The sequence below is a fragment of the Prenolepis imparis genome, unplaced genomic scaffold, assembly GCF_030444845.1.
Source record: "Prenolepis imparis isolate NDT839.2.m4 unplaced genomic scaffold, iyPreImpa1.0 SCAF_9, whole genome shotgun sequence".
Taxonomy (NCBI): Eukaryota; Metazoa; Arthropoda; class Insecta; order Hymenoptera; family Formicidae; genus Prenolepis; species Prenolepis imparis.
Genome location: NW_028141167.1, coordinates 17,741,449 through 17,769,329, shown reverse-complemented (window position 1 = coordinate 17,769,329; position 27,881 = coordinate 17,741,449). Strand labels below are relative to the sequence as shown.

The window sequence follows — 27,881 nt, the reverse complement described above, 5'->3', positions numbered from 1 at the left end:
GAATTTTTAGCATATGTTTTCTCGCCTCTGACGTCACAATTTCAACATGATCGGCGAGAAGCAAGGAGCCTTAACGAATATATGTATATAATAATCTAAATCTAAATAATGTGAGACATGGAAAAATAACATTTGGAATTTAATAAATAATTAAAATATTGATGATTGATTAATGACTAAAAAATATTGCTTAATTTTTGCTTAAGTAATAATTAATAAAACTTATTTTATATTTTTAAGTGCTGGACTCTAGCGGTGGATATAAACCAGGCTTTCTTTATGGAAATAATTATTGGCTGGGTAGTCGTAGCCAATGTCTCGATTTAATGAATACAGCTCCTCTACAGATGGCAGAGCGTCATATATTAAATAATACGAAATATCGTGATCCACAAAAGGAATTTCCACCTTTCAAAGTAAATTACTTTGTTGCTCGTTTTAAACACAACAGTACTCTTCAATATCATATAAATATGTTCAATGAAGTAAGTTATTACATTTTTATGAAATATATAAGTTTCATAAAATTAATATAGAAAAAGTATATGAAGTTATAAATTAAATTAAAGTGAATTTATATAGATTTTAAAAGTTTTATTTTATCGAATTGTAACAATGATATGTAATAATCCAATTCTAGATTATACAATATATTCATTTTTATATCTTAAAATTAAACTTGAATTCTCTTTTTTAAACATATAGATATACATATTCATATAGAATATTATATCGTACATATTTATATAGGATATGATCACTTTTACATTTTCTCCGAAATGTTTTTATTTAAAAAAAATTTGTTTTTTTATGTCTTTTTTTTAAACCATTCATTTTTAAACAATCTTATTAGGAAAATGTAATTTTAGTTCCCCGACGGGCACGCCAAGTTTTTGTTCGTTATTTTAATCCTTTCAATGCCGGGTCTAAATCGTTTTGATTATGCAGATGATAATATCATTCTTAAAAATACAAAGGTGATTCTGTGATAAATTTTATATTTCAGATCAGATAATAATCTGCAAAATTAATACACATTTATATTTAACTGAGTATTTTATTTTAAATATTTAAAATAATAACACAAATTTTTTTTTTATAAAACAAATTTTTATTTATTTGGCTCAATTTTTTGATATCATTATTTATTTTAGAAATATTAAGTATTTTTACAATAATGTAAAAACATTGTTTTTATATAACACTTTATCACATGGCGCGTGAACTTGACGCCCTTTTTTTACCTTTTTAAAAAAAAATTATTTTTTTGGGTTATATAATTTTTTTTTTGTAGTATATATTTATTCATAATAATAATAATAAATAAATAATAAAATATAAATATAAATATAAATATAAAATATAAATATAAATATAAGTATAAAATATAAATAATAAAATATAATATATATATCAAATATGAATGATGAAAATTACATTGGCTATGCGAGCCAAACGTGGATGTCAGTACGTATGCTTCCAATGAAATTAATTTTTTCGTTGGAATTTAATTCATTGTGCACGAGGCACAAGGTCTCGGGTTCGATTCCCGATTCAGCGACTTTCGGATCTATATTTTTCTCTCCAATAATTTAGTAGGGGGGTTAGAGGGGATTCGGGAAATTAAATCTCGAATTGAGATTATTCCCAAATAAAGTCTTGGCATAAGTACCAAGCAAAATTCGTGTCTCGTGCACAATGAATTAAATTCCAACGAAAAAATTAATTTCATTGGAAGCATACGTACTGACATCCACGTTTGGCTCGCATAGCCAATGTAATTTTCATCATTCATATTTGATATACATATAACGAGCGTTTATAAATTCAAATGGTATAATATATATAATAATAAAAATAATAAAGTATAATAATAATATAATGTAATCGATAAAACTTAATAATAAAATAAATTAAAATAATACTAACCTGCAGCCTGCAGCGCAAGCTCTTTTTGTTTCCGCTCTAACTTATCTTAAGCAATTTGTTGTCTAACTTTTTCGCGAGCTGCGGCTTCTGCAACCTTTTCTCGCATCCTTTCTTCATCAGCTTATTTTATCTCCATCTCTTGCAACAATTGTCGCATTTTTTGCACATTGCGTCCCATTTTGCGCCGTTCAATTTCGCGCTCCCATACGAAACTCCACTGTACCAGCACCAACATATCCCACAACTTTAGCAGCGTGCACTGAGCTGAATTACAATTAAAAGTATATTGTGTTTTAAGAAAAAGTAACTTTCTGCAAAGATAGAGATGACTTTATGTTATCCTTAATTTGATCAATGTTGATGTATATAATAGCTTTTTTTCACTTCTTTATTTTATATCAATAATTACATACTTATAAAGAAATAGAATGATAGCGTAATAAGAAAGGTTGTTATGAAAGAAAATCACATATATGTGTTATTGCATATCATATGTATGTAGTATAGTATTGCAAAATGTAGAATGTAGATTTAAAAGAAATAACACGATTTTACAATACTATACTACATGCATGTGATATGCAATACTACATATTATATGTGATATATATTATATATATTAAGTACATATATAATTATTGATATAAAATAAGAAAATGAATGAAAGCTAATATAATATAATATCATAAATAATATAAAGAGAATAGCTCATAGCATTTATAATAGTGCTATGAATTATCAAATTCTTATGACTTTTTCTTTATTACTTTCATATATACATTAAAACTGAACCTATGTGTCAAATCAAAACTGATAACCTAATGACATCATTCATGGAACGACATCAACGCTGTCTTGCAATGAATGCTCGAACTGTATACATTCTCTGGTACATGCGTATTGAGAAGGTCGACGACGACCAAACTTGAATCAATTTTTTATAAAAACGAACTTTACATTATAATATCTCCGTTTATAAAGCACATAGAGAAAAAATAAAGGCACTTTTATTATATAATTTGAACTTAATCTATCGATTGAGTAGTAAGAACTCGATCGCTTCAGCCGTTATTGCGTATATAAAATATATGATACTCTCAACTGTCCGACTTGCGTATAGATACACGGCATGCCTCGCGGTCGCTACGCAAAGCTACACTTATTAAACTTGGCGCGAGACACTACCGTGTCTCTTGATACGCCATTACTATAGACAAAATTATATGAGAATGCATTGATATTATGTATGTACATACATATACAAATATATTAATATGAACTATATGTTTTGTTTTAGGATTTAATTACACTTGGCCTCTGTTTACCAGCATCGTGTTCTATAAATAATCTAAATTTAATTCTGGAAAAAATATTTCATGACAGAGTTTTCCTTATCAATGATCTTTATTCCGTGGACTTCAAATTGGTCGAGGTTAAAGATCTAAAAAACGATCTGCTATGGTTATTCAATAATGGTTATTTAATATTTTTCATCTGGTATGTTAGAAAATATAAAGTAAATATATAATTAATATTATGTGTGTGTGTGTGTGATAACTTTATTGACATACAATAATATGCAAATTTTCTTATATAGCTTTCAAAAATGTTTTGAAATAATAGACATATATTTTATATTTATTTTTTATTTATGTTTTGCATAATTGCAGTTTTTTAGCACTTACTATTTGTATGATGATAATTGGAACAATATACGATATATTTGTGCATCAAAAATATTTAATTGTAAAAAATCAAACTACCACTGGTAAGTATCGTATCTAAAACCACTTTTTCAATTTTAATAACTGATTATACTCATAATTTTGATCATCATGCATCGCATTTAAAGAAAATAAAAATTATATTCTTTCTGTATTTAATATTTAATTACTGTTTAAAGTCAATTGTCAGTTATTTTAATAAGGGTCAGCAAAAATTTACCATATATAGTCATATCCTGTATATATACTGTGACGTGGTCGTCACGACGCGCGTCCGCCCCAGCCTAATCGCGGGGCAAAAAGCCAAGCGGTCACGCCAATCGCGAGAGAGCGAGAGAGAGAGAGCGAAACCGAAAATCCCAGAGAGACTGAGCAACACAGTATCAATTGTTACTAATTCGCGTGTATTTTACTTTATTTTTGGGAGCCTGACCGAGAGAGAATATTGTCGCTGGAGAAAGAGAGAGAGAGGTGTTGTCGTCGCAGGAAAGAGACAGCCGCGGTTGGAGAGATTAGCGAGATAAACATACCGCCGAGAACCGTAAGAACTGCCCTTCCTAACAACAAAGAAGGAAGCAAATACAGAGCGTCACGTAGGAATTCGGCCTTGACAATCTACTGACAGGAGATCCAGTGAGGCGCCCGACAACAGGCGCCGGAAGGGCCCAGACCGGGAAGATAACTTTCCTCCCGCGGGTTACCGCTCCGTCGGATACTGGACACAAGGCCACCGCGGGGAGGCCCGCGGCGCGAGGTCGCGAGGGCCTCGAAACCCCACGCAAATACCGCGCGAATAAATATATTTTGTCACCATCACGAGGGATGCTGTGAACCCCCTTACGGTCTTGCTAATCTCGCGCGACGACGGTAGACGGCACGGCGCCGTAATTGGTTATCGCGTACGCACCCCGCGTGCGCAGCATTGATCCAGCTGTCGATTTTCGGGCCGATAGATCCGGCAGATTGGTGCGACCGCTCTACTTGGCGAGACGGGTGACGACCCGAGATAGTCTGGCGATAAAGACGAGCTCAAGAGGGACCAAGGCGAAGGAAGAAGTACCGGTGAGGCTACCCTTTCGTAAGCGTATTGAATAATTATCACGTCTGTCACGGTGTTAATCCGAGTCTCGTCCGTTCTGACGCGATTGACTTATTTAGTGAAGTTTTGTCGCGTGGGCTCTGCCTTATTCGGGAAACTATTTGGTGTAAGAGCGATCGACGTCAAGCGGCGAGTACTTTCGCACCTTCGGGCAAGTGAATAATATTAACGCGAAATCTTCGTCTCTCTGGGATTCGATCATATATGCCGCGTCTCATATTACCCGGTTGTCGCGTCTTTCTCTAATATTACTTCTGTTAGTGCGTATGTTTGTCGCATCTCGTTGTTGTATGCGTTATCCGGCTGTGTCCGGACGTCACCTTGTGTTAATCTCATCGCGGAGGAATTCGACATAAAGAGAGTGATAACGCAGTTCGCGACCACCGGCGAGCGCGTTAGAGAGAGATTACGAGCGAGAGAGCGAGCGCAGTCGAGCGCGCGAGTGAGAGAGAACGCGCGCGAGTGAGAGAGATTACGAGCGAGAGAGCGAGCGTAGTCGAGCGCGCGAGTGAGAGAGAACGCGCGCGAGTGAGAGAGATTACGAGCGAGAGAGCGAGCGTAGTCGAGCGCGTGAGTGAGAGAGACAGCGCGCGGAAAAGATTCCGGCGCCCTCGATTCACCGGTGCATTTCGCCCGTCGGATCGCGAAAAATAGATTAATTCAGATATTGTATCACTCTCCAGTCTCGTCGCCGATCTGAATTTCCGATTGTTCGCGATCTATAATCTCAGTTCGATAATGTCTATTTGTATGGTCGTGGTCATTCTTTCGTATTCTTCTATGCTATCGATGCGCGTATCTCGGACTTAAGCTTGTCGCGGATATAACTCTGTGTTCAATCGTAGAAATATTTTCTTTTGTATAGAATTTTGGATTTACTGTGTCTTGTATATTATCTTCCGTCTTTATAGTCATTTCTTTATTACTTTCATAGTTTTCCATTATACTTCATTATTAATATCGGTTCCAGTTATATTTTGTTATCTTCAACTTTTATTTATTATCTTTTGTTATATTAAATTTATTCTCTGATTATCATCCGCTATTATGTTTTTCTTTTATATTTATTTCTATTACATTGGTTTATAATAAACTTCATTATTTTGCTTTGCTTAACTAAATCGCGTACTGCTTTTCTTTAGTACTGTCAACTTAAATGTCTGTGTCGTCATTTTTGTGTTCATCACATCGCGAAAAGAGTGTAAGTTCCTTCCGTTAGAACAATTTCGGCAACCCCACCCTGCCCCTCTGCCGTTAGGCGAGCTAGTTAGCCCGTAGCGGGATTCCCGGCCAAAACTTTGCGTTGGGTTCGCGATTTGTGGTTTGACGCGTGAAAGACCGCGTCTGGCGCCCAAAACTAGTCTCTCGCGAATAGCACGGCTGGCGTTCTGCTGCGGCACGCGCGGGACGACCCCGAGCTTAGTTCCGCCGCGTGAAACATTAAAACCCCTGTGTTTTGACGACGGTCAAGCTCCGTTCTTCCGGCTTTTAATCGAGTCGGGAGAAAAAGACGTCGCAATACATATATATTCTTTATTGAATTTAAAATTTATATAATGCTTCCTCTTTTCAATTTTCTCTCAACTAATCAGAGTACATTTAATTTTTATATAAATATACTACTAAAAATTCTGTATTGTGATTCAGATGTGAAAAATATGCCCGAGGAAATGGAATTAATGGAAATGGAAAAAGCTTCAGTTTTACTTCGAGAAAATAGAATTGGAAAAATTCTAGTGTGTTTTTCCGTATACACAAATACAGGAATAATATTCAACACGAAATTGGATTCTGATGCTATACCTGTCATTCACGGTCTGAAATTTCTAAGCATGTGTTGGATAATTTATCTTCATACCGCATTCTTTACGATGGATTCCATCGGTGAGTAATTCGGATAAGACTGTAAAATTTATATATATGTGTATATGCCTTATTTTTTACGTATAACAAAAATTTTTTGTATTTATAGACAATAAAGGATTTGCGTGGAAAGTCCTTCCTAATTTCATAATTCGAGTAGTAGTAAATATAACCGTACCAGTAGATACCTTCTTTTTTTCAAGTGGATTTTTATTAGCCTATTTACATCTCAAACATAAAATGGACACAAAAAGAACTACATCGATTAATTATAAAGCAAAATTAAATTACTTTTTAATTCAAATAATAACAAGATTTATTCGGTACGTTTTTCATTATTTTATTTATACAGACAATAAACAAAGACAAAATGCACATAAAATAATTTAGAAATAAAATTTTTAACAGTGAACTACTATATAATAATGTTTTTCTTTTTAATATGTTTATAAAAATAATTAATTTTAAGGTTAATGCCTGCTTACATGATGATGTTAGGAATATGGCAATTAAACTCTGCTTGGTACAAGAAAACTTCACAATTTTATTCAAGTTTTAGACCGTACGAAGTTTGCACAAAATATTGGTGGAGAAATCTTTTATATATAAATAATCTGTTCGACTTTAATGCACTGGTATGAACGTATATGAAATTATAATTAGTTTAATATTGCTAAAAAAATATTAAAATTTACATTTTCAAGTTTCTATTTACAAGTTTTTATTTTCTTGTAGTGTATGGTTTGGAGTTGGTATTTGGCCAATGATATGCAATACTTTATAATTGGTACAGTGATAATGATCTTGTCAACTGTGTAAGTTGATGTATTAATAGTATATTATAATTTATAATCATTATGTGCTCAGTATTGAAATAAATATAAGTTGCTAATTTCAGATACTTTTATATGGCTGCTGTTATATTGGGTATACTTTTAATAGGTTCTATTGCGCTTACTGGTTATATTTCATACACTTATGAATATGTTCCGACGTAAGTTATAAAAATATTTTGTTAATTATGAGATTAATTATATAAGTCCTTTTCTTATTGTAGGCCTGATGAACAATTCAGACTTTCAGATGTCTTGTATTACGCCCCATGGATCAGAATAGGTCCATATATTATTGGCATAATTACAGCTTATATTGTAAGAAGACTAAATCAAAAATTGGCCTTGAAAAAAGTAAAGTATAATTTAACTTTTATATGAATTTAATGTAAAAATAAGCATAATTATTAAAATAGTTAGAGAATGTACATAAATATTAGATTACTGATTAATTATTTATCTATATTATTTTATATAGAATTTTTTTAATATATAGAATATACTTATAAAGCAAAAATAAATATTATATAGTAATCTTATCGATTTCAATGAACTTGTAAATTGAGATATATGTTTGAACTGTGATCAAGATCATGAATTTGAACAGCATTCGAAGATTTTAGTTGTTATTAATTGATTATTACAATGTTATAAGTAATTGACTACAATATTAATATTTTAATAACCAATCTTATAGCTCGGTACTTTGAACGTGAATCGATATTTAAAAATGTATAAATTAGTTGACACCTTATCTCTCGACCAAACTGGCAGTATATTTATTAAGAAAATTGCCAGTCGACAATAAACTGTCTGTCTAGCATGACGCGTATCAATATGACATAAGTGTATAACTTTAAGGAACTATATCACTTGATAAGGACCAAATATAGAGGTCGAAACGTTGTGATTTTCTTAATAAATATACTGCCAGTTTGGTCGAGAGATAAGGTGTCAACTAATTTGTTTTTATATTACTGGTGATTCTGATTTAACATACTACCACACCTAAAAATGTATAGTTCCGCGTATAAGTTTTTGACTTATCGCACAAAATAAAATTATCACATCGCCCGATGCCTCAAATGCGAAACAACATTTAAAAATATACAGTTTTGTATACTTTATTGACTTTTTACGTCACGATTTTTCAAAGCGACATTTATTTCATATATTACTTTTTTTATATATTAAAATTTTTATTGACAGTCAATTGAATAAGATTTCAGTATATATAATTCATTACTATTTTAAAATGATTTTATTATAATTTCCGTAAAATATTTCAGAATTACGTTCTGATAGATTATATATTCATTTTTAAATTTTATTTTGCGTGAGTAAAATCATGATGATGTCATTATGACGTCATTTTGAGTTTTATGTTCTACCTGGGTAGCGTATGTTTTTTCGTTTCTGACGTCATAATTTCAACATGATCGGCGAGGAGCCAGGTGCCTTAACACTAAATCTATTATTCTTATTACACTTCAATATTTTATCTAAAACAATTTTTTCAGAAAAGTGTAATTTTTGGTTGGTGGCTTGGTAGTGCATGCAGTACTTTCATATTATTAGGCATTTATGAACAAAATATATCTGTTCTGTATGCTGCTTTTTACATTGCATTGAGTAGAATACTTTGGGCCATAGGTATAGCATGGATTGTAATAGCGTGCGTTACTAAACATGGTGGTCAGTATATAAATATAAATATATATTATTTATATGTATATATATATATATATGTATTTGTGTGTGTGTGTGTGTGTGTATGTACATATATATTCATATATCGTACATACAGAAAATGTGATACAAATATGCCGAGAGTCCGAGACAATTAAATAATATCTCATGTAAACAATACATTTAAAAAAAATATATTTTTTACAAAAGTTATGAAGTTTCAAGAAATCCATTTCATGATATTATTGTAGCGCGTCCCTTACCCTCTTTAAATGGATTTAAGGAATTTGGTAAAAGATCTTAAATAAAAAGAAGATTAAAATGGCATTTTTTGGAAAGAACACTAAAAAATAAACTTTTGTCTAAAACATTTATCTTTTGATAAATATTTTTTGAAATACTTATTATCAATAATAATTTTGATTATTATTCAAGATAATTGTTTTAATCCAGAAATAATAAAAGTGACTTTGACATAACATATCCGCCCAAGATCAAATCAAATCAAAATCACCGATAAATTTAACGCTTTATACTTTACAACTTTAGGAAACTTTTTTTTAAATGCATTATATATGTATACAGGATATTGAATCGTCCAAAACATTTGTATTATATATATGTATATTTGTAGTGCAGATATATTCTGTAGATATACATATGTGTATGTGTATGTGCATATATTTTTTTAAATATAATGATATAATTTTGAAAAATCTTACTTTTATTGACATACATACAATAAGTGCTTGATTGTGTTACAGGCATCATTAATCAATTATTATCGTTCAAAGGCTGGATTCCTCTTAGTAAATTGACTTATTGTGCTTATCTTGTGAATGCCTTCATCATAGATGGGATTCGCCTAGCTAGTGAATCATCCGTTCACTTGGAATTTCTGCCTTTCGTAAGCGAAGATTATATCTAAAATATATTCCAATATCGACAAAGAACTTTTTATTATTTATTGTCAATTTTCAGATTGTTATGTATATAGGATACGTTGTGATTAGTTACGTTTGCGCGTATGTATTGACCATAATGGTAGAAATACCGTATATTTTATTCATGCGCATTTTTCTTCCATCTCGTGGAAAAGGCTAAGAAAAATATATATGGCGTGTAATTAGAATGTGCTTTTGAAGAACTTATTTCACATAAATCCTTTTGCGTAATTTATGCAATATTTACAGAGAGATTAATGATTTTTATATTAATTTCTGCAGAATAATTAAAATAATAAAACAATGAATGTACATAATGTATGAATGAACATAGCTAGATGTGTTAATAATTATTGTTATATATGTTAGTATTAAATAATTATATAATACTATGTATTAATGTTTTAATAAACTGAAATTGTTTTTACAAATTTCCAGACCATTTCCATCAACATATCTTGATATTTTTTTCACACGATATGCGCAATTACAAAAAGAAAAATGTTAATAAAATAATTTAATATATGTAAGATTAAGATTTTCTTAAAAACTTCTTGATTGTAAAAGATCGATCCGATTGTGTTACATAAAAACATATAGCTAGTGTAATGTTAAACAATATTTTATCGCGTATGCCAGCCTTTGAATAAACAGAAAGCTCTTAAATCAAGTTTTTGAAATTTATGCATCCTTGCTTGCTTCAATTTAAATTTCTGAAACGGTTTGCTAGTCTTCTTGTAGAAACGGAGGTAATTGGTTTGTGCTGAATAATTGTTCTAATAATGGAACTTTGTGGAAATGTATCTAAATCGAATATAAATCCTTTAATTTCTTGAAATTTATTTTTTGAGCACATTTAGTCAATGCAAAAAATGTGTTACATTATCTTTCTCAAATTTTTTGTTTTATAAATAGTATTTTAAATGTAAATTTCTACACACAAAATAATTTTTTAAACATTTATTTTATAAATAATTTAAATAAAAAATATATTTCTATTTTGAGTAAAAAAAAATTATTTCAGAAAATTAAAATTTAAAAACTTACATATTTAATAAATATGCGATATATATATATTCATGCTATTTATTAATATAGGTATACTTAATTTTGCAAAAAAATCAAATTTAAGCAGTAAAATATATATATATATACAAATATACCGGGTGTCTCATTTTAAAGGACCCACTCAAATATCTCAGAAACACTGCGTTAAATCAAAAAATATTTCCTACAAAAGTTGTAGGGTTTCGAGGGGGACATAACATAGTAATATTCATATGACCTTGTGCGGCGTCTCCAAAGTCAAGTGAAGGTGAGAATAAATTTTTTTAATGGGAACCCATATTTTTTATTATAACATTTTTTTCTACTAATTAATTTGAACAACTTTTATCTGAAGCATTTTTTCATTTTCTTCAAAATTCATTCTCACCTTCACTTAAGTTTAACCTTCACTAACCTTGGAGGCGCCGCCCAAGGTCAAATGAATATTACTGTTATGTCCCCATCGAAACCCTACAACTTTTGTAGGAAACATTTTTCGATTTAACGCAGTATTTCTGACAATGAGATATTTGAGTGGGTCCTTTAAAATGGGACACCTGGTATATGTATATACAGGGTGTCCAATTTTAATCTCCTCAGGCAAATATCTCGAAAAATATGGAAGATATGGAAAAATGTTTCAGACAAAAGTTGTAGGACTTGAAGAGGGACAGATGATGAAAATATGGACTTGACCTTGAGTGACCTATTGAAGGTCAGGTCAAGATCATCGATGTTTTCTTAAATGGAACCCCCTACTTTCTATTGCATATTCTTGTAGGCCTTGTCGAGACGTTTTCAAAACACTACCTATTGATGTCTTTTACGCAAGCCGTTCCCAAGATACGAAGCTTCAAATTTGACATATTATCGGCATTCGCATTATCCAATGTACACCGCGGGGAGGTTGTTCAGTCAAATTTGTACATCAAGAGAGAGTGGCCCTAAAAAGGGCAGACTTTGTGTGTGTATGTGTGTATGTGTGTGTGGGTGTGTGTGCTTCTTTAGTAAAACTTTTCTCTAATTATTTTTCTTCTGGTTATTTTAATGTAAGGGAAAGGATAAGAAAATGGTAGAGAAAGAGAGATAAAAGTTTTACTAAAAAAGCACACACACAGACGCACGCACGCACACACACACACACACACACACACATACAAACAAAGTCTGCCCTTTTTATAGCCACTTGATATACAAATTAGATATACATAAAGCCCAGTCTTACATGGTTACTAAGTAAAGAAACAGTCTAATGTTACGCGGTTGCTAAGCGCGGGGTGGAGCGATTTACAAAAGACAATAGCCTAGTTTACACCGAGTACTTGATGCGCGTATCAAGTACTATATGCGTATCAAATCGTTTGATACGCTCGGTATAAACGCTCGCGGATTATTTTAGTCTGGTCTGGTTCGAAACTCCTGACTCGCGAGTATCAGACCAAGTTGGTACGCGTATCAAAGGATGCCAGCACGCTGTAAACGCATCAGATTTGATTCCGATCGCATTTTCCCTGCCACTACTGTTAAATTGAGGTTAGGTTAAAAATCGAATTAAGATTCTCAGACTTTTAGAATTTTATATAACTTGAAAAACAGTGAAATTTGTTCTTTTTCGGACTGAAAACTTAACCTAATCTGTTTTGAAATCAATCGGTGTAAACAGGGACTAATCAAATGTTTAATCCGCACCAACTTGATGCGTGTACCAATCGATTTAACGGTGTAAACTAGACCAATAGCATGTATGAGCAGCGGATAACGCTGGACCCCCGAGTGAGCTGTCTCTTCTCGCCGCGTGCTTGTAGGCGCGCAAATTGGCCGATCTATTTTAATTTATTTCTTATTAATTATTGCGAATTTCGCAAAATGGTACAGGACTTTTCTATTCGGTTTAACTCACTCTACCTGCTCACGAGAGGTGAAACGCGACCACCAAACACCCTGTATATATACATATATAACAGCTCTGACCTTTCGAAAGTAGAGATTTCAAGCTTTGAAACCCTTTTTTAAAGTTTAAATTCTCATTTTTTTAAACAAAGTTACAGCTATTTAAAATTTGGCCATTTTTTAGATAATTTTTTTCCCTTAATTATTGTGTATGTTGCATTTTTTTCATATTTTTCTTTTTTTGCAATTTACCATGTTTACACTTTTTCATTTTCTTTGCATCATCCTTATCTTTTTTTTTTTATTCTCATTTTTGTTACTGCCTGACTCATCATCATCGCTCTCTATCCTATTTTGATATTTTCAATTCCTTTTCTTTCTTACTTGGCCAAAAGTTAGAAGAATATAAATGATTCGTAAACATTTATTTTCTATGTTATTGATTGCTTTAATCGCAAGACATCAAATGTGTATGTATATATGTTTAATTAAATAAAATATTGATTTTATGTGTCACAGAATTTGTGTATGATAAGTTTTTCTGTTTTCACTGTTGATGCCTTATTTGTTATCGATAAAATATCTTCAGTTAGAAGTTATATGCCTATTACAGAAATTGTTATATAACTTAAGAAATATTTTTTTAATCGGCTCTCAATATTAATAAATAAATAAATATGATGTTTTAGAAGTCGGCCAATAGAGCCAAGCGCGAAAATTAATTTTTTTAATTTTTCGGAACAGTATCTCTTGGTTTGAGATTACTGAGTTCCATTGATTAATTATCAATTAACCTCGAACTTACAACGGAAAAATAGGCGAGAAAAATATAGGTCCGAAAAGTCGCTGAATCTCAAACTCATAGATACTATTGCGAAAAATTAAAAAAAATTAATTTTCGCGCTTGGCTCTATTGGCCGACTTCTAAAACATCATATTTATTTATTTAGAAATTGTTATATTCATTATTAATTTTTAAAGTTATCTTCAATGTTTACTTTGTGCAAGAAAAGCTGATTCTTGAAAAATAAAAAATGTATATTATCTTGATATCTTAAATACAATCAATATTTCTTTATAAATGATATTTAATAATGTAAATGTAAAAAAACATAATTTTATTTTAGTTATTTTTTATAATATTTGGCATATTACTTCATTAAAGATTAAAGTATATAAATACTATCAATTACTTAATAGAACAAATACTTAATAGACAAATACTTAATAGAAATTTTATATTATCAAAATATTAAAACTGAGTATTGACCATCTTTCCTGATTTTTAGGGGAAAAATGGCCATAGTATTATAAAACAGTTGACCGCATACATATATATTTTATGTTAAAGTAATAAAAAAAACTTATAATTTTACATTTTTATTTTTATACATTGAACATATAAACTTTAATATATTTTTTAATATAAAATAAAACTTTTATAAAAAAAATTAAATTTTAATAAAAATATAATCTTTTAGATAGTTTTTTTAACAAAAAATAATCTTTAAAGCAATCTTTAAAACAGAACAGAAGTAAAATTTTATACGTAAATAAACAAAATACATAATAATTTGATAATGTATATTTTAATAATGAAAATGAACCATCTTGTCCAAATTAAAATAAAGATGACCAAAGTATTTATAAAAAAATAGTGAAAACGAAAATAAAAATTATGAATTACATTATAATTTATATATTATTGAATGATTTTATATATTTTATTGACGAATAGCAAGTGAGAAAACGATGCATGTCTTTTTTTATATTACTCGTAGAATCGTTATCGTGATATTCAGCAACAAAATATATATCATATACACTTTATTATGATAGTACTAATATGCAAAGTCAAATCAAGCGTTAATGATTTTTTAATTCTTATTGATATTGAATTCGAATATCATAATGACAATCGTAATAGCAATATAAAAGAAATCATTCTTTACTCAGCATGCTATCTGAATTAACGCATATTTATAATTATGCCTTCCAATTGTAGGATAGAAACATATTTATAGATAACGATTTAATTATATTGTTAACAGCTGAGAAAATGACTGATTTATTTCTTGTTTTTATATTGTTAGTACGTTATTATGATATATTGTTAGTACGTTATTATGAATTTGATTTAGGTATTTAGTATATTAATTAATATTCATAATAAAGTATATGTATGTATCATTTATTGTTTATCCCCTCGGGGTTTACAAGGCGCTTTTACAAGGAGCGTTCCCGAACCTTTTACAACACACCACCTCTCATTAACCTGGCCATAGTGACCTTACAATATACTACCAACACCTCTCTCCCTTATCCTTTCCATCAGTCCCGACTACCAACACCTCTCTCCCTTATCCTTCCTTCTTCCTCCTTCCATTCTCCTCCTCTCCTTCTCTCCCATCTCCTTTCTCCCTTACTCCTTCTCCTTAACTCATCCTGCTCCCCTTCTTTCCACCGACTCCGTTTTTCCTTTCCATCAGTCCCGAGCAGGCATATGGGGTGATTGGTTCGAACAGGATTCGAACCTGGGACCCACCGCATGTCAGCCAGATACTGAACATGCGGGGCCACATTTCACCTCCATAATAAAGTATATATTATATGCAATAAGATTACTATTAAGGCTCTTATATTATATGTATTCTGTTGTTTTATAGCCTTAACGTCTTTGTTAATTGAAAAGAAGCAAAAAGAAGAAAAAACAGATTTATTTTGTGTATGCTCTGTAAAAGAAAATCTGAAAAAATTATCAGAGATGAGAAATCAAGTTGCAGTAATATTATAATACACACTTATATTATTTAAAGGATTTTAGATTTTTAACTAAAGACGAGAAAATGCTTAAATTTTTGAAAATACTTTAATCTTAATCGTTTATCATGTAAAATTGTATTACAAAATCTTAGAAAGCATAGTTTAAAATAATTTATATATATCATAATTTTATTTTATTCTACAAATTTTTTCATATTACATTAAGTAATTAATTGAGAATGTTATACAATATATATTAATATTGATTGATAACAATGTGGAATATTTTATATAAGAATATAATACACATTTTGTTTAATATATCCCCGTACATTGTATATCTTTATAATAAAAAACTCCGCTTCTCAATTTTGACTTTTAGGGGCCTAGTAGGAGTGAGTAGAACTTCACTCTTTAATTTAATCTTATCGATAGTAATACTTTTATCCACTTTAAATACAAATGTTCGTATCAAAGTAGCTAGTATAACATTCATAGAAATCATCGCATACTTCATACCTGAAAGAATTTGTGATAGATGTAAAATAAATTTTATAATTCACATATAATAATTTATTGATTATACTTACCTATGCAATTTCTTGACCCGGTACTAAAAGGTAGATAATAATCCGAACCAGAATTTCTCAATGTTTCTGGAAGAAATCTATCCGGATCAAACATTAATGGATTTGGCCAATATTTTTCATTTCGGTGCATCGTTGACAGTGATAGGACAACATCAGCACCTTTCGGCAAAATAATTTCTCCTATAAAACACAAATATCTTTATGCAATTAGGCGTTATTAATGTAATAATATAGAATAGCACAATAGAGTCCAGATTAATCTACAAAACAAACGTATATGGTCTACAAAATGATATTTCTTGTCAGAAACTGTAATGACATTTTTATTAAATCCTCTTAATTCATTTCTTTTGCTATATCTTTAAATTATTTTTTATTTTGGTATTAGTAGATATACTAGGCCAATTCTAACCCATGGGGTTCCGAGGGGGGTGCGGGGCGCGGGAGTATCTCGTGGCGTAAGGGCTGACGTCATGCGGGCCGTGGGGGGTTCACCATGGCGAGAGGTATGACGTCACGCGGGGCGGGGGTATCTCGATGGTGCGGGGGCTGACGTCACGCGGGTGGAGGGGATGTTTCGACAAAGGAGGGGGAGTTTTCTGAGTGCAATATTTGTAGATGGTATCTTTACGACTTTATTATGAGGGATTTTAGACATTTTCCCAAAAGGTATAAAACAAACGCCGATGATCGACAATTTTGTACCCTCGTTAGTATAATTTTATTACGGAAGCGCCGATGTCCGGCTGCTCGAATTTGTCAACGGAGCGTTCTAGAATCCATTAAATCTATGTTTTTTTTTCATTTTATGAACAAAATGTCCATTAAATGTCCATAAATCATTAGGATATTATGGAAAGAAATGAAGATTTTAGAGCCGACGCTGCGACGAACAAGTTGAACCGTGATTTAATAGGCCTCTACCTATTTGCGTTGACGTTCGGCAGCTTTGTACCCTCGCGGAAAATCTCCCATAAACGAGAGCGAAACATCTTCCTTAATATTTTTTAAGGAAGAATTGCGATAATTTTGAGAGGAATGGGCGTTGAAACTTATGGAGAGTGGGTCTGTCTCCGTGTCAAAAAGTCTTTAACATTCGTATAGTACAGAAGAAAGTTAAAGTGTGTATAAGACATGGATAGAGACATTATTATCGATAGTGATAGTGACGAGGAAGTAATGATAGTCGAAGAAATTAATAATAGAATTATAAATGTGATAAATGAATCGCGTTCCCCTTCCCAATCTCTCGCTCTCTCATAAAACGCCTCGCGCTCTCTTCTAAGCGCTCTCGCGATCCTTAAAATTTTATATACTCATATATTCATTTATATATTCATTTATATTCACATTTATATACATTTATTTATATATTCATATATCCATTTTATATTATAATTTTATATCCATTTTATATTCACATTTATATACATTTATATACATTTATATTCTTTTTAAATTCACACACACACACACACACACACACACGTAAATATACACATTTATAGTAATGAAAAATTAATGTCAATATTAAAGAAAATGTTTTTAAAATTCCTCTTCTTTTCCTTTGCAAACCTCTCTCGTAGTCTCTAGCCTCGCGCTATCTCTCTCTTTCATGTTTCTCGCCGTGACACCTCTCTTGCGGTCCCTAGTCTCTCTTCTCGCGATCCTTAGCCTCTCGGTCCCTAGCCTCTCAGTCCCTAGCCTCTCGGTCTCTTGCCTCGCGGTCCCCTTCCCCACATGACATCATCCCCCGCAAGGACCGAACAACTATTGGGAGCTATACGTATAAGAGCTAGGGAACTGTTTACGGGTGGGAGAGAGTGCGGATTGGAAATGCGTACAAAGAAATTACATCATAATTTAAACTTAAAAATTCTTTATTATTCTCTTTTACATATTTTACATATTATTAACTAAAAACTAAATCTATTTGCGCGGGCCTAATATGCGTTATAATAATTTTGGGTTCAAATATCACAGATTTAATTTCGATTTTATTTATAGAACATTTGGTGAGCGAACAGCTTATTGGGTAAAAAAAATGGATTGATGTTAACTACAAATTAGTAAAAACTACATCAAAACTAACTTTTTTAAGGTCATGCAAAAATTGGGATTTATTTCCCAAACATCTAATGAATTTATGTAACTTTGAATTTAATTTATATCATCATAGATCATTAAAAAGAAGAGACAGAATGCTGCATAAATTCAAGGTTGATTCATTAAAAATTGAGATTATTTATCTTCACAGATAAATTGAATTGTTACATAATGAAAAATACACCATAAACCAAATTCTTTCCAATAGTTTTCCTACATACATATGGTCTGACATAACAAAACATTACATGAGAGCTTTTGATAATTACCATAAAAAATTCATTATCTACATATGAAAAAATTTCAAGGTTTACTAAAGGAAGAAACAAAGCATATATTAAAAACATCAAATCAATAACCTTCAGTTATAACTTAAATAATAGTTTGAAACATAAACCAATTACTACTATTAATAACAATCTTATATTATTATATAAGATTCGCGAACAAATCATTAAATTAAAGAAATTGAAGAAATGTAAAATTAGAGAATTCGCGCAATTGATAGGAACATTAGTATCATGCTGCCCAGTTATTCAATACGGTTGGGCACACGTTAAGAGATTCGAAAGAGAAAAATACCTAGCTCTTCAAAAAATAAATGGCGATTACGAAACGGTTATGCAATTAAGTCAAGATTTACAAGAAGACTTTTCTTGGTGGGAATTAAATATCCCTCATAGAGTGGCAAGTATCGCTAATAGAGAATTTAAATTAGTTATTTTCTCAGATGCTTCCCTCACCGGTTGGGGAATCGCTTGTGGCAATAATAAATCACATGGATTTTGGAACGAGGCCGAAAGACTACATCACATCAATTATTTAGAGCTTTTATCAGCCTTTTTTGGTCAATGTTTTGCAAAAGATCTTAAAAATTGTGATATTTTGTTAAGAATAGATAACATCACTGCGATTTCTTATATCAATCGCATGGGAGGTGTAAGATTTAAGAAACTTAGTGAGCTTGCCAGAAGCATTTGGAAATGGTGTGGAGAACGCGAAGTATCTATTTTCGCGTTTTATATCGCATCTAAAGATAACGTAGAAGCGGATATAGAATCTAGAAGAGCAGACAAAGAAACTGAATTTGAATTATTGGACGTAGCCTTTCGACAAATCGTTAAAAAATTCGGTTATCCGGATATAGATTTGTTTGCATCAAGGATTAACACAAAATGCAAAAATTATGTTTCTTGGTCAAGAGATCCAGGTTCAATAGCAGTCGATGCTTTTACCATAAATTGGAATAATTTTTTCTTTTATGCTTTTCCACCGTTTATAATAATGACTAGGGTATTACAAAAAATAAAAGCAGAAAGAGCAGAAGGCATAGTGGTAGTACCACAGTGGCCAGCACAACCGTGGTTCCCTTTATTCCTTTCATTACTGGAATCGGAGGTTTTAATTATTAAACCTAAAAGTAATACCTTGCTTTCTCCTGATAGGGAACCACATCCTCTTTGGAGGTCTCTTACCCTGGTGGTCGGAAAGTTATCAGGAAAGCCTTCCTGTTAAAAGGCATTCCGGAAGAATCTGTAACAATCTCTATTTCTTCCTTAAGCGAGTCTTCCTTAAAGCAATATGACTGCTCATTAAAAAAATGGTGGATGTTTTGTAAAAACAAAAACTTATCCTGTTATGAAGTTGGAATAACACATGTTATTAAGTTCCTAACCGAAGAATTCGAAAAAGGAGCCTCTTACGGATCGCTTAATGGGATGAGATCGGCGATTTCACTTATTTTAGGCCCAGTAATAGGGCAAGACGAGAATATTAGGAGATATTTTAAAGGTTTATCTAAACTGAGACCACCTAAACCTAAATACGACTTGACGTGGAATCCAAAGATAGTTTTAGATCAGTTAGGAAGCTGCGGTAATGTCGACCTATCTTTAGAAGTTTTAAGTAAAAAATTGATTATTTTATTAGCTTTAGTTACGGGCCAAAGAATGCAAACCCTATCTTTAATTGATATAAAAAATATAGTTGTTAAAGAGGAATTAATAGAGATTAAAATCCCTGAGAGAATTAAGACTTCTAAACCCGGGAAGAAGCAACCGGTTTTAATCTTACCCTTTTATAAGGAAAACTTGAATATTTGTCCAGCAAATACACTTCAATATTATCTAGAAAGGACTAAAGACCTCAGGAAGAATACGTCCTTTTTGTTTATTTCTTACAGGAAACCTTATAAAAGAGCTTCGACTCAAACTCTTAGTCGTTGAGTAAAAGATATTTTACAGGAAAGTGGTATAGACACAAATATATTCTCAGCTCACAGTACTAGACATGCGTCTACGTCTGCCGCGAAACGTAAAGGTATTAATATTGATGCAATAAGAAAATCGGCAGGCTGGACTGAGAAATCAGCCACTTTTACAAAATTTTATGATAAACCCCTCGTTCAGGATCCAAGAGTATTTGGTCAAGCAATATTAAATAATTTGCTCTAGATAAGATAAAGCATTATATTTATGATAGTCTTACTCTCTTTTGCGTTTATGTGCAATAAACAATTTATGTTTCTTAGAAAATTGTCTTTCATGGTTGTATAATTCCATAGCACCGTAGCCAACTTTCAACATCTACGTTTTATCTTGAGGAAGAGGCGCGAAATACAATTTAATGATTAAACGAACTTACCTGTAAGTGAAGTTCTATCATAATTGTATGAAGCGCCTCTTCCGAAAGATAGGTCCCACCCTATACCCTTGCTCGACAAACTCGAACCCCTCAAGTTGTATATGGCTACGGCGACACCTTTAAAGAATGAGGCTATGAAACCGAGCGGATAGAAGGGAACCACTCGTTTTGACTTTGAAGATTGTGGCACCCCGGCATAGAATTGAAGAGTACTACGTTTTATCTTTCGGAAGAGGCGCTTCATACAATTATGATAGAACTTCACTTACAGGTAAGTTCGTTTAATCATTAAATTCTTAACGGTAACCTTTTTTTGATATTTAAAAGAAGTCAGATTGTGGAATTCTTTTAGATGTCATTTATGTGATGTCTTTCTTTCCTCTAAAATCGACGCATTGGAGGACTTATTGATATCATAATATTATCATTTTGATGGAGTTATCGGAAGTCCGACTCTTAAACTTGAGTACTTTATGCATTTCTTTTGATAACATATTGCTCACTGGGTAACCATTAAAATAAGTTTCTCTTTTGGAATTTTTGTGTGTAGTTTAATATAATTCCATCTGTTAATAATACTTCCAATTGCAAGATCTAGAGGTACATTTGTAAAAAGTGAAACCACATCAAGTGAAATTAAAACATCCTGTTCTCTTAATGTTTTTCTTGACAGAATGCTGTACAATTCTAAACTATTATTTATGTAGGTAGCCGATTTCGGGATGCTTTTTGTTAAGATATTGTGAATAAATGAAGTTATATTAAGACGTGCTGATAGAAGATAATGTGCTCATTTTTTAACCAATTCTTTAATATGTCATTAAGTTCCCTTTCAATTTTTGATGCGGGGTTCTTGTTGATCAAAGTATAGGTTTTTTTTATCATTTAGTAGGTGTTCCACTTTTTCGATGTAATTGTCTTTGTTTAGTGCAACCGTTACATTGCCTTTATCAGCACGCGTGAAAAGGATGTTAGGATTATGAGAGCAAAATTGTTTAGTTATTATAAATGAAGCATCGATAATAATCTTGATTGAATAGGGTTCGTGTGATGATTATTCCGAATAAAATGATGGAACTGTGGTATGGAAATATTGCAGATAGTTGTAATGTTATTGATATTGTTGGTGTTAAATTCAATATCATTAATAAACTCATGTATGGCTGTTCTTTTATTTTTTGTGATCGGGAGGCTGAAATCACTGCCTAATTGTAACAAATTAGAAATCTCTCCCGTTATCGCTGTCGTCGTCGTACGTGCAATCTAATGGTGATCTCTTCTCCTCGAAAAAACGGCTGCGAACGGGTCAGGAAAGACTACGAACGGGTTAGAAACGACTGTGAACAAGGTAGCGAACGAATCAAGAACGATTTTTGAATGGGTCAAGAACGGAAGTAAACAACGCAAGAACGGCTCAAGAACGGCTCAGGGGCGGGTCAGGAACAGGTCAAGAACGGCTACGAGCGGCTCAGGAACGGGTCAGGAACGGCTACGAACGGCTAAAGAACGGGTCAGGAACGGCTGTGAACGGGTCAGGAACGGCTACGAACGGGTCAGGAACGAAAATGAGTGATAAAACAAACAGCAGCAAACGACGATCGGGAAAAACCGACGAAGCGATGAAACAACATAGTTTGGAGAGACGGCAGTTGGTGAACGAACTGCACGCGCCGGCTAGAAAAAATTTTCCCCGAAGACATGTCATAGGGCGGGGATACGATGATCTGTGGCAAGCCGACATCGTCGAGATGCGTCCGTATTCTCGTTTCAATATAGGTTATCACTACATACTCACCATCATCGATGTGTTGAGCAAGTACGCGTGGGCCATACCACTCAAAAGTAAAGGTGGAATCGAGACGGCTGACGCTATCGCCGAGATAATTCGAGATAGCAAGAGATGCCCGAGAAACATGCAAACCGATATGGGGAAAGAATTTTATAACGCCGACGTGCAACGGCTTATGCGGAAAAATAACATCAATAACTATTCTACATATTCGGTATTGAAGGCATCGGTCGTCGAGCGATTCAATCGCACGTTGAAGAACGACATGTGGAAGATGTTTACGCTGAACGGAAATTACAAGTGGGTCGACGCGTTATCACGACTCGTATAGGATTACAACGCGCGCAAGCATCGAATGATCGGCATGCGACCCGTTGATGTCACCCCCGCGATCGCTGAAAGACTCTTGGCTACCGTGTATAACCGCGTAAATATCGCGTCCACTGTAACGGATAATAAAGAAGTATCAAATATAATACGCGCTAGCAACACCTTCAACAAGCATCAACTCATCGATTGCGAGCGGGCAACTTTAATTTTTTATAAAAGGAGACATTAAAAGGCCAAAAAAGAGCTAAATATGATTTGTTGTTATTTTGTGTTAATAATTGATATTTAATAAAATTTAAAAAAAATAAAAATAGACGTTTCGACTGCCACAGCAGGCTTTATCAATACATTAGTTTAAAAACAATTTAATAATTACGAGTTGACATGTGAAGTGTTATAATATAATGAAATAAGAGTTCACATTAAATAGTTAACGCAATCCATACTTATTGTAGCGAAATTAACATATTAATATAAAAATTAAATCCTTAATGATATGAGCTTGATGAACAAAAAACATGTAATATATATTGATTTGCCAAAGATGAGTTGTAATGGTCCAAGAAGTAACTTGATATATTTGAGATGGAAAACATATTCATCGTTGGAGAATGAGAAGATGCTTATCAAATATTACATAAATTGCTTTGATGGGTGTTGTTATTTTTGGAAATCTTCTGTGGATTAATGTTAATTTGATTACTTAAAAATGATTGTAAGTAGTAATGATTGGCAAATTAATTCGATAACTTACATCACTCGCCATGGTCAAATAATTTTTTTTTTTTATTGTCTAGAGGTATAGAAAATACTGTGTCGCTGACCTCGCACTAACAACTAATGCTAACTTTTTCTCAAACTCATGCGTGGTACATCAACTCGTTTTAAATATGTAAATAAGCTAATCATAAACATATAACAGATTGAAACAAATATAACTGTAAACAATTATTTATCTGTTAAGATGTCGAGAACGTCAAAATATGACCCACCCAATAATTTCGTGTCTTTGTTTAGATTAAGACCGTTTTTTGTTCTTTTATATGTAACATCTCGGAAATTAGTCTTTTGTGATAATTGCTTTCGCGGTCTAAAATTTTAACATTATTCCAATCAAAAGCATGGTTTTGATTTGTAATATGTTCTGAAATCACTGACTGCTTTGTTGGATCTAATTTTATATTTCCTATGTGTTCTTTGATTCTAGATCTTAACTATCTTTTTGTCTGTTCCACATAGGAAGTGTTACATTCTGAGCAATTTATTTTATAAACTACATTATAAGATGGATTCCCGTTATTTTTATATACTTTAATAAATTTATTAAGTTTATTAAGTATTCTGTATCCCACTTTATGTTTCGATTTTCTCATTGAATGGGTAATCGATTCGGAAATCGAGTTGATGTATGGTATAACTAAGAACTTATTTTCAGCATTTTTTTTTAGTCAACCGTGATGAAGTTATTTCATTGTTGTTGTTGAATTTGTTCTTAATGAGATATTTTATCCTGCGATTGATTTCATCAAAAAATGATATGGAGAGGAAAACCGTTGCAGAGCAATATATTTATAATTTTCTCTAAATTCTTTTTATGGAAAGTATGATGTGATAATAGCAATGCTCTGTCAACTAAATTATAAATCGTACCTATTTTATGACAAATAGGGTGATTGGAATAAAAAGATAGTGATCTTCCTGAAAAGGTTTTTTTCTGGAACCAATCTATATATATTTTGTTGTTATTAACTATGATATTTAAATCCAAGAAACTCATGCAACGATCGGCCTCCCATTCAACAGTGAATTTTACAATTGTTATATCTTTCAACGATGTCTGTTATTGTATTCGCTGGTGCTGCTAATATGATATCATCTACATAGCGATAGTAGAATGATATTGCTGTATCTAATGTGTTTATAATGGAATTTTCTAGATCTTGCATAACTAGGTCTGAAATTATTGGCGATAACGGAGAACCCATGGGAGTACCATAAGTTTGTTTGTAAATTTTTTCATTGAATATGAAATAAGTAGATGATAAAACAAAGTTACCCAGTGAGCATTATTGAGAGGAAGAGCTCTTTAAGAGAACTTTTTGAAGACTTCATTAATTTTTCTCAAAAATGATATTAGTAAGTTATCTTTTTGTAAGATATCTCTCTCTCAGAAGAGCTCTTTAAGAGAACTTTTGAAGACCTTATTAATTTCTCTTAAAAATGATATCAGTAAGTTATCTTTTTGTAAGATATCTTTCAGAAGAGCTCTTTATGTTGTCTTATCTATTCATAGATGTCTGTAGAGTCTCTAGCAAGCGTGCTATTTTACGAACACCGCACATGGGCAAGCCTCATATATACGTGTGTGAACTGCGTGCTCTGAGTTGAATTTCAAGGAGATAGCATTTACGTTTTTCGATATTAACGTTTAATCTTTCTTTCTTAAATTATAAATATTATTAAATATGTATTTCAGCATAAAATAGAGATTATATATTTTCATATATATTTTTGTTATTTGTTCAATGTTGCCTCTATATCCAACCAAAGAAGTTGGGTTATGTCTGCAAAAAGCACGTTGCAATCACAAAGTTTTTTTTTATTCAAAGTCTATGGGCATTTTGAAACCTGTTTTAATTTTAATAAAATGTTATAAAAGAAATGTATACTAAGAGTTATATTTTTTTTTAATATAAAAAAAAAATGTAAAAATATAATACTACAAATAGCAATTCTTAACTGTAACCTTTTTTTGATATTTAAAAGAAGTCAGATTGTGGAATTCTTTTAGATGTCATTTATGTGATGTCTTTCTTTCCTCTAAAATCGACGCATTGGAGGACTTATTGATATCATAATATTATCATTTTGATGGAGTTATCGGAAGTCCGACTCTTAAACTTGAGTACTTTATGCATTTCTTTTGATAACATATTGCTCACTGGGTAACCATTAAAATAAGTTTCTCTTTTGGAATTTTTGTGTGTAGTTTAATATAATTCCATCTGTTAATAATACTTCCAATTGCAAGATCTAGAGGTACATTTGTAAAAAGTGAAACCACATCAAGTGAAATTAAAACATCCTGTTCTCTTAATGTTTTTCCTGACAGAATGCTTTACAATTCAAAACTGTTATTTATGTAGGTAGCCGATTTCGGGATGCTTTTTGTTAAGATATTGTGAATAAATGAGGCTATATTATATAAAGACGTGCTGATAGAAGATACAATAATTCTGAACGGTACATTGTCTTTATGGATCTTAGGTAGACCGTAAGCTTTGGGTAGTATCGAGTTACTCGAATGCAAAAAATAATATTCTTTTTTTGGTAATGTTCTCATTTTTTAACCAATTCTTTAATATGTCATTAAGTTCCCTTTCAATTTTTGATGCGGGGTTCTTGTTGATCAAAGTATAGGTTTTTTTTATCATTTAGTAGGTGTTCCACTTTTTCGATGTAATTGTCTTTGTTTAGTGCAACCGTTACATTGCCTTTATCAGCACGCGTGAAAAGGATGTTAGGATTATGAGAGCAAAATTGTTTAGTTATTATAAATGAAGCATCGATAATAATCTTGATTTGATAGGGTTCGTGTGATGACTATTCCGAATAAAATGATGGAACTGTGGTATGGAAATATTGCAGATAGTTGTGTTACGTCCAGACTCAAGGAAGGAAAAGCCGAAAGGAAGGATGTAACTAAATTTATCTTCGAACGACGGCAGACTATCCGTCTGTTCGACCCGAACGAACGTCTGGGCCCAAATAGGTCAACGACCGCAAGGGTCGCTCTTACTCTATTTAAAGGACCGTTCGCTCGGTGGTCCCTTTTCGGCAAGAGAATTTAATCTCTTTTACGCAGGATGGGACCTTGTGCGATCTCGGTTTACGGGAATGAGTGGGAACGGGTTATATTAAAACAGAAACCATTTACGTTACAATTATAAATTTATTTCTAATAATGCAGTAAACGAATTTCTATACATAATGATAATATTTATTATTAAATAATAATTAGAGATGTTCGCTAATGAAAGTGTGAGTGTATGTGTATGAGTCGCGGGTGATACATAGGTACGAAGGTCTTCAATCGGGGCAGAAAGGGGAAAGAGTTATTGTTTAAATTTTAGGGTCCCGATTGGTGGTTACAATAATTTAAACGATAATAGATATATAAAAATAGTGTCCATGTGTGTGCGTGTGAGTAAGAATGCTAGTTTATGAGAGTTCGGTAATTTTGCCGGAGGAGGGGGGATAAGTTCGTAGGAGAAGGTGTGCAGGGACGGCTAAAGGATATCTGCGCCCGGGAACATACCAGGGGATGATGTTATTCCTATCAGTGGTCTCTAAAAATTCTCGTAAGGCTTCATGGTCTACGGGGCCTGGACCAATTGTGAAAGCTCCCTCAGGGACTTCTCGTATCCCTGGGAGCTGATTTATCAACCAAGCTCTAAATTGCTCGTATGAGAGCTTGGCACCGATTCTGATTCTTCGGAATCGTCGTCGCCGATATCTATTACTTCGAACTCCTCCGGATGTTCCCTATTTACAGAGGACGTTGGGGATGAGGGAGGAGAATCCTCGAGGATGATTGTTGAGGGAGCCGGAGACGGAGATCTAGGTGGATCAGGGCGTTCGG

At 32.4% G+C, this 27,881-nt stretch overlaps 1 protein-coding gene across 1 annotated transcript; it reads left to right on the top strand.

The window, feature by feature from the left end:
• The first annotated feature begins 46 nt into the window (after positions 1–46).
• Positions 47–10,210, top strand: LOC145940234 (nose resistant to fluoxetine protein 6-like). The gene is made up of 12 exons (XM_083045147.1): positions 47–83; positions 241–485; positions 3,227–3,426; positions 3,600–3,706; positions 6,400–6,636; positions 6,725–6,938; positions 7,085–7,250; positions 7,351–7,430; positions 7,514–7,609; positions 7,673–7,802; positions 9,902–10,044; positions 10,119–10,210. Exons 1-11 carry the CDS (start codon positions 47–49, stop codon positions 9,953–9,955), a joined length of 1,566 nt encoding a protein of 521 aa, XP_082901273.1. The 3' UTR covers positions 9,956–10,044; positions 10,119–10,210.
• Positions 10,211–27,881: the final 17,671 nt, after the last annotated feature.

Bases quoted from the DNA above. Each gene is read 5' to 3' on its own strand.
- LOC145940234 (XM_083045147.1), top strand. From the start codon at position 47: ATGATCGGCGAGAAGCAAGGAGCCTTAACGAATATAT. The intron at 84-240 runs GTATATAATAAT...TATATTTTTAAG, and splicing joins AGGAGCCTTAACGAATATAT to TGCTGGACTCTAGCGGTGGA. The intron at 486-3,226 runs GTAAGTTATTAC...GTTTTGTTTTAG, and splicing joins ATATAAATATGTTCAATGAA to GATTTAATTACACTTGGCCT.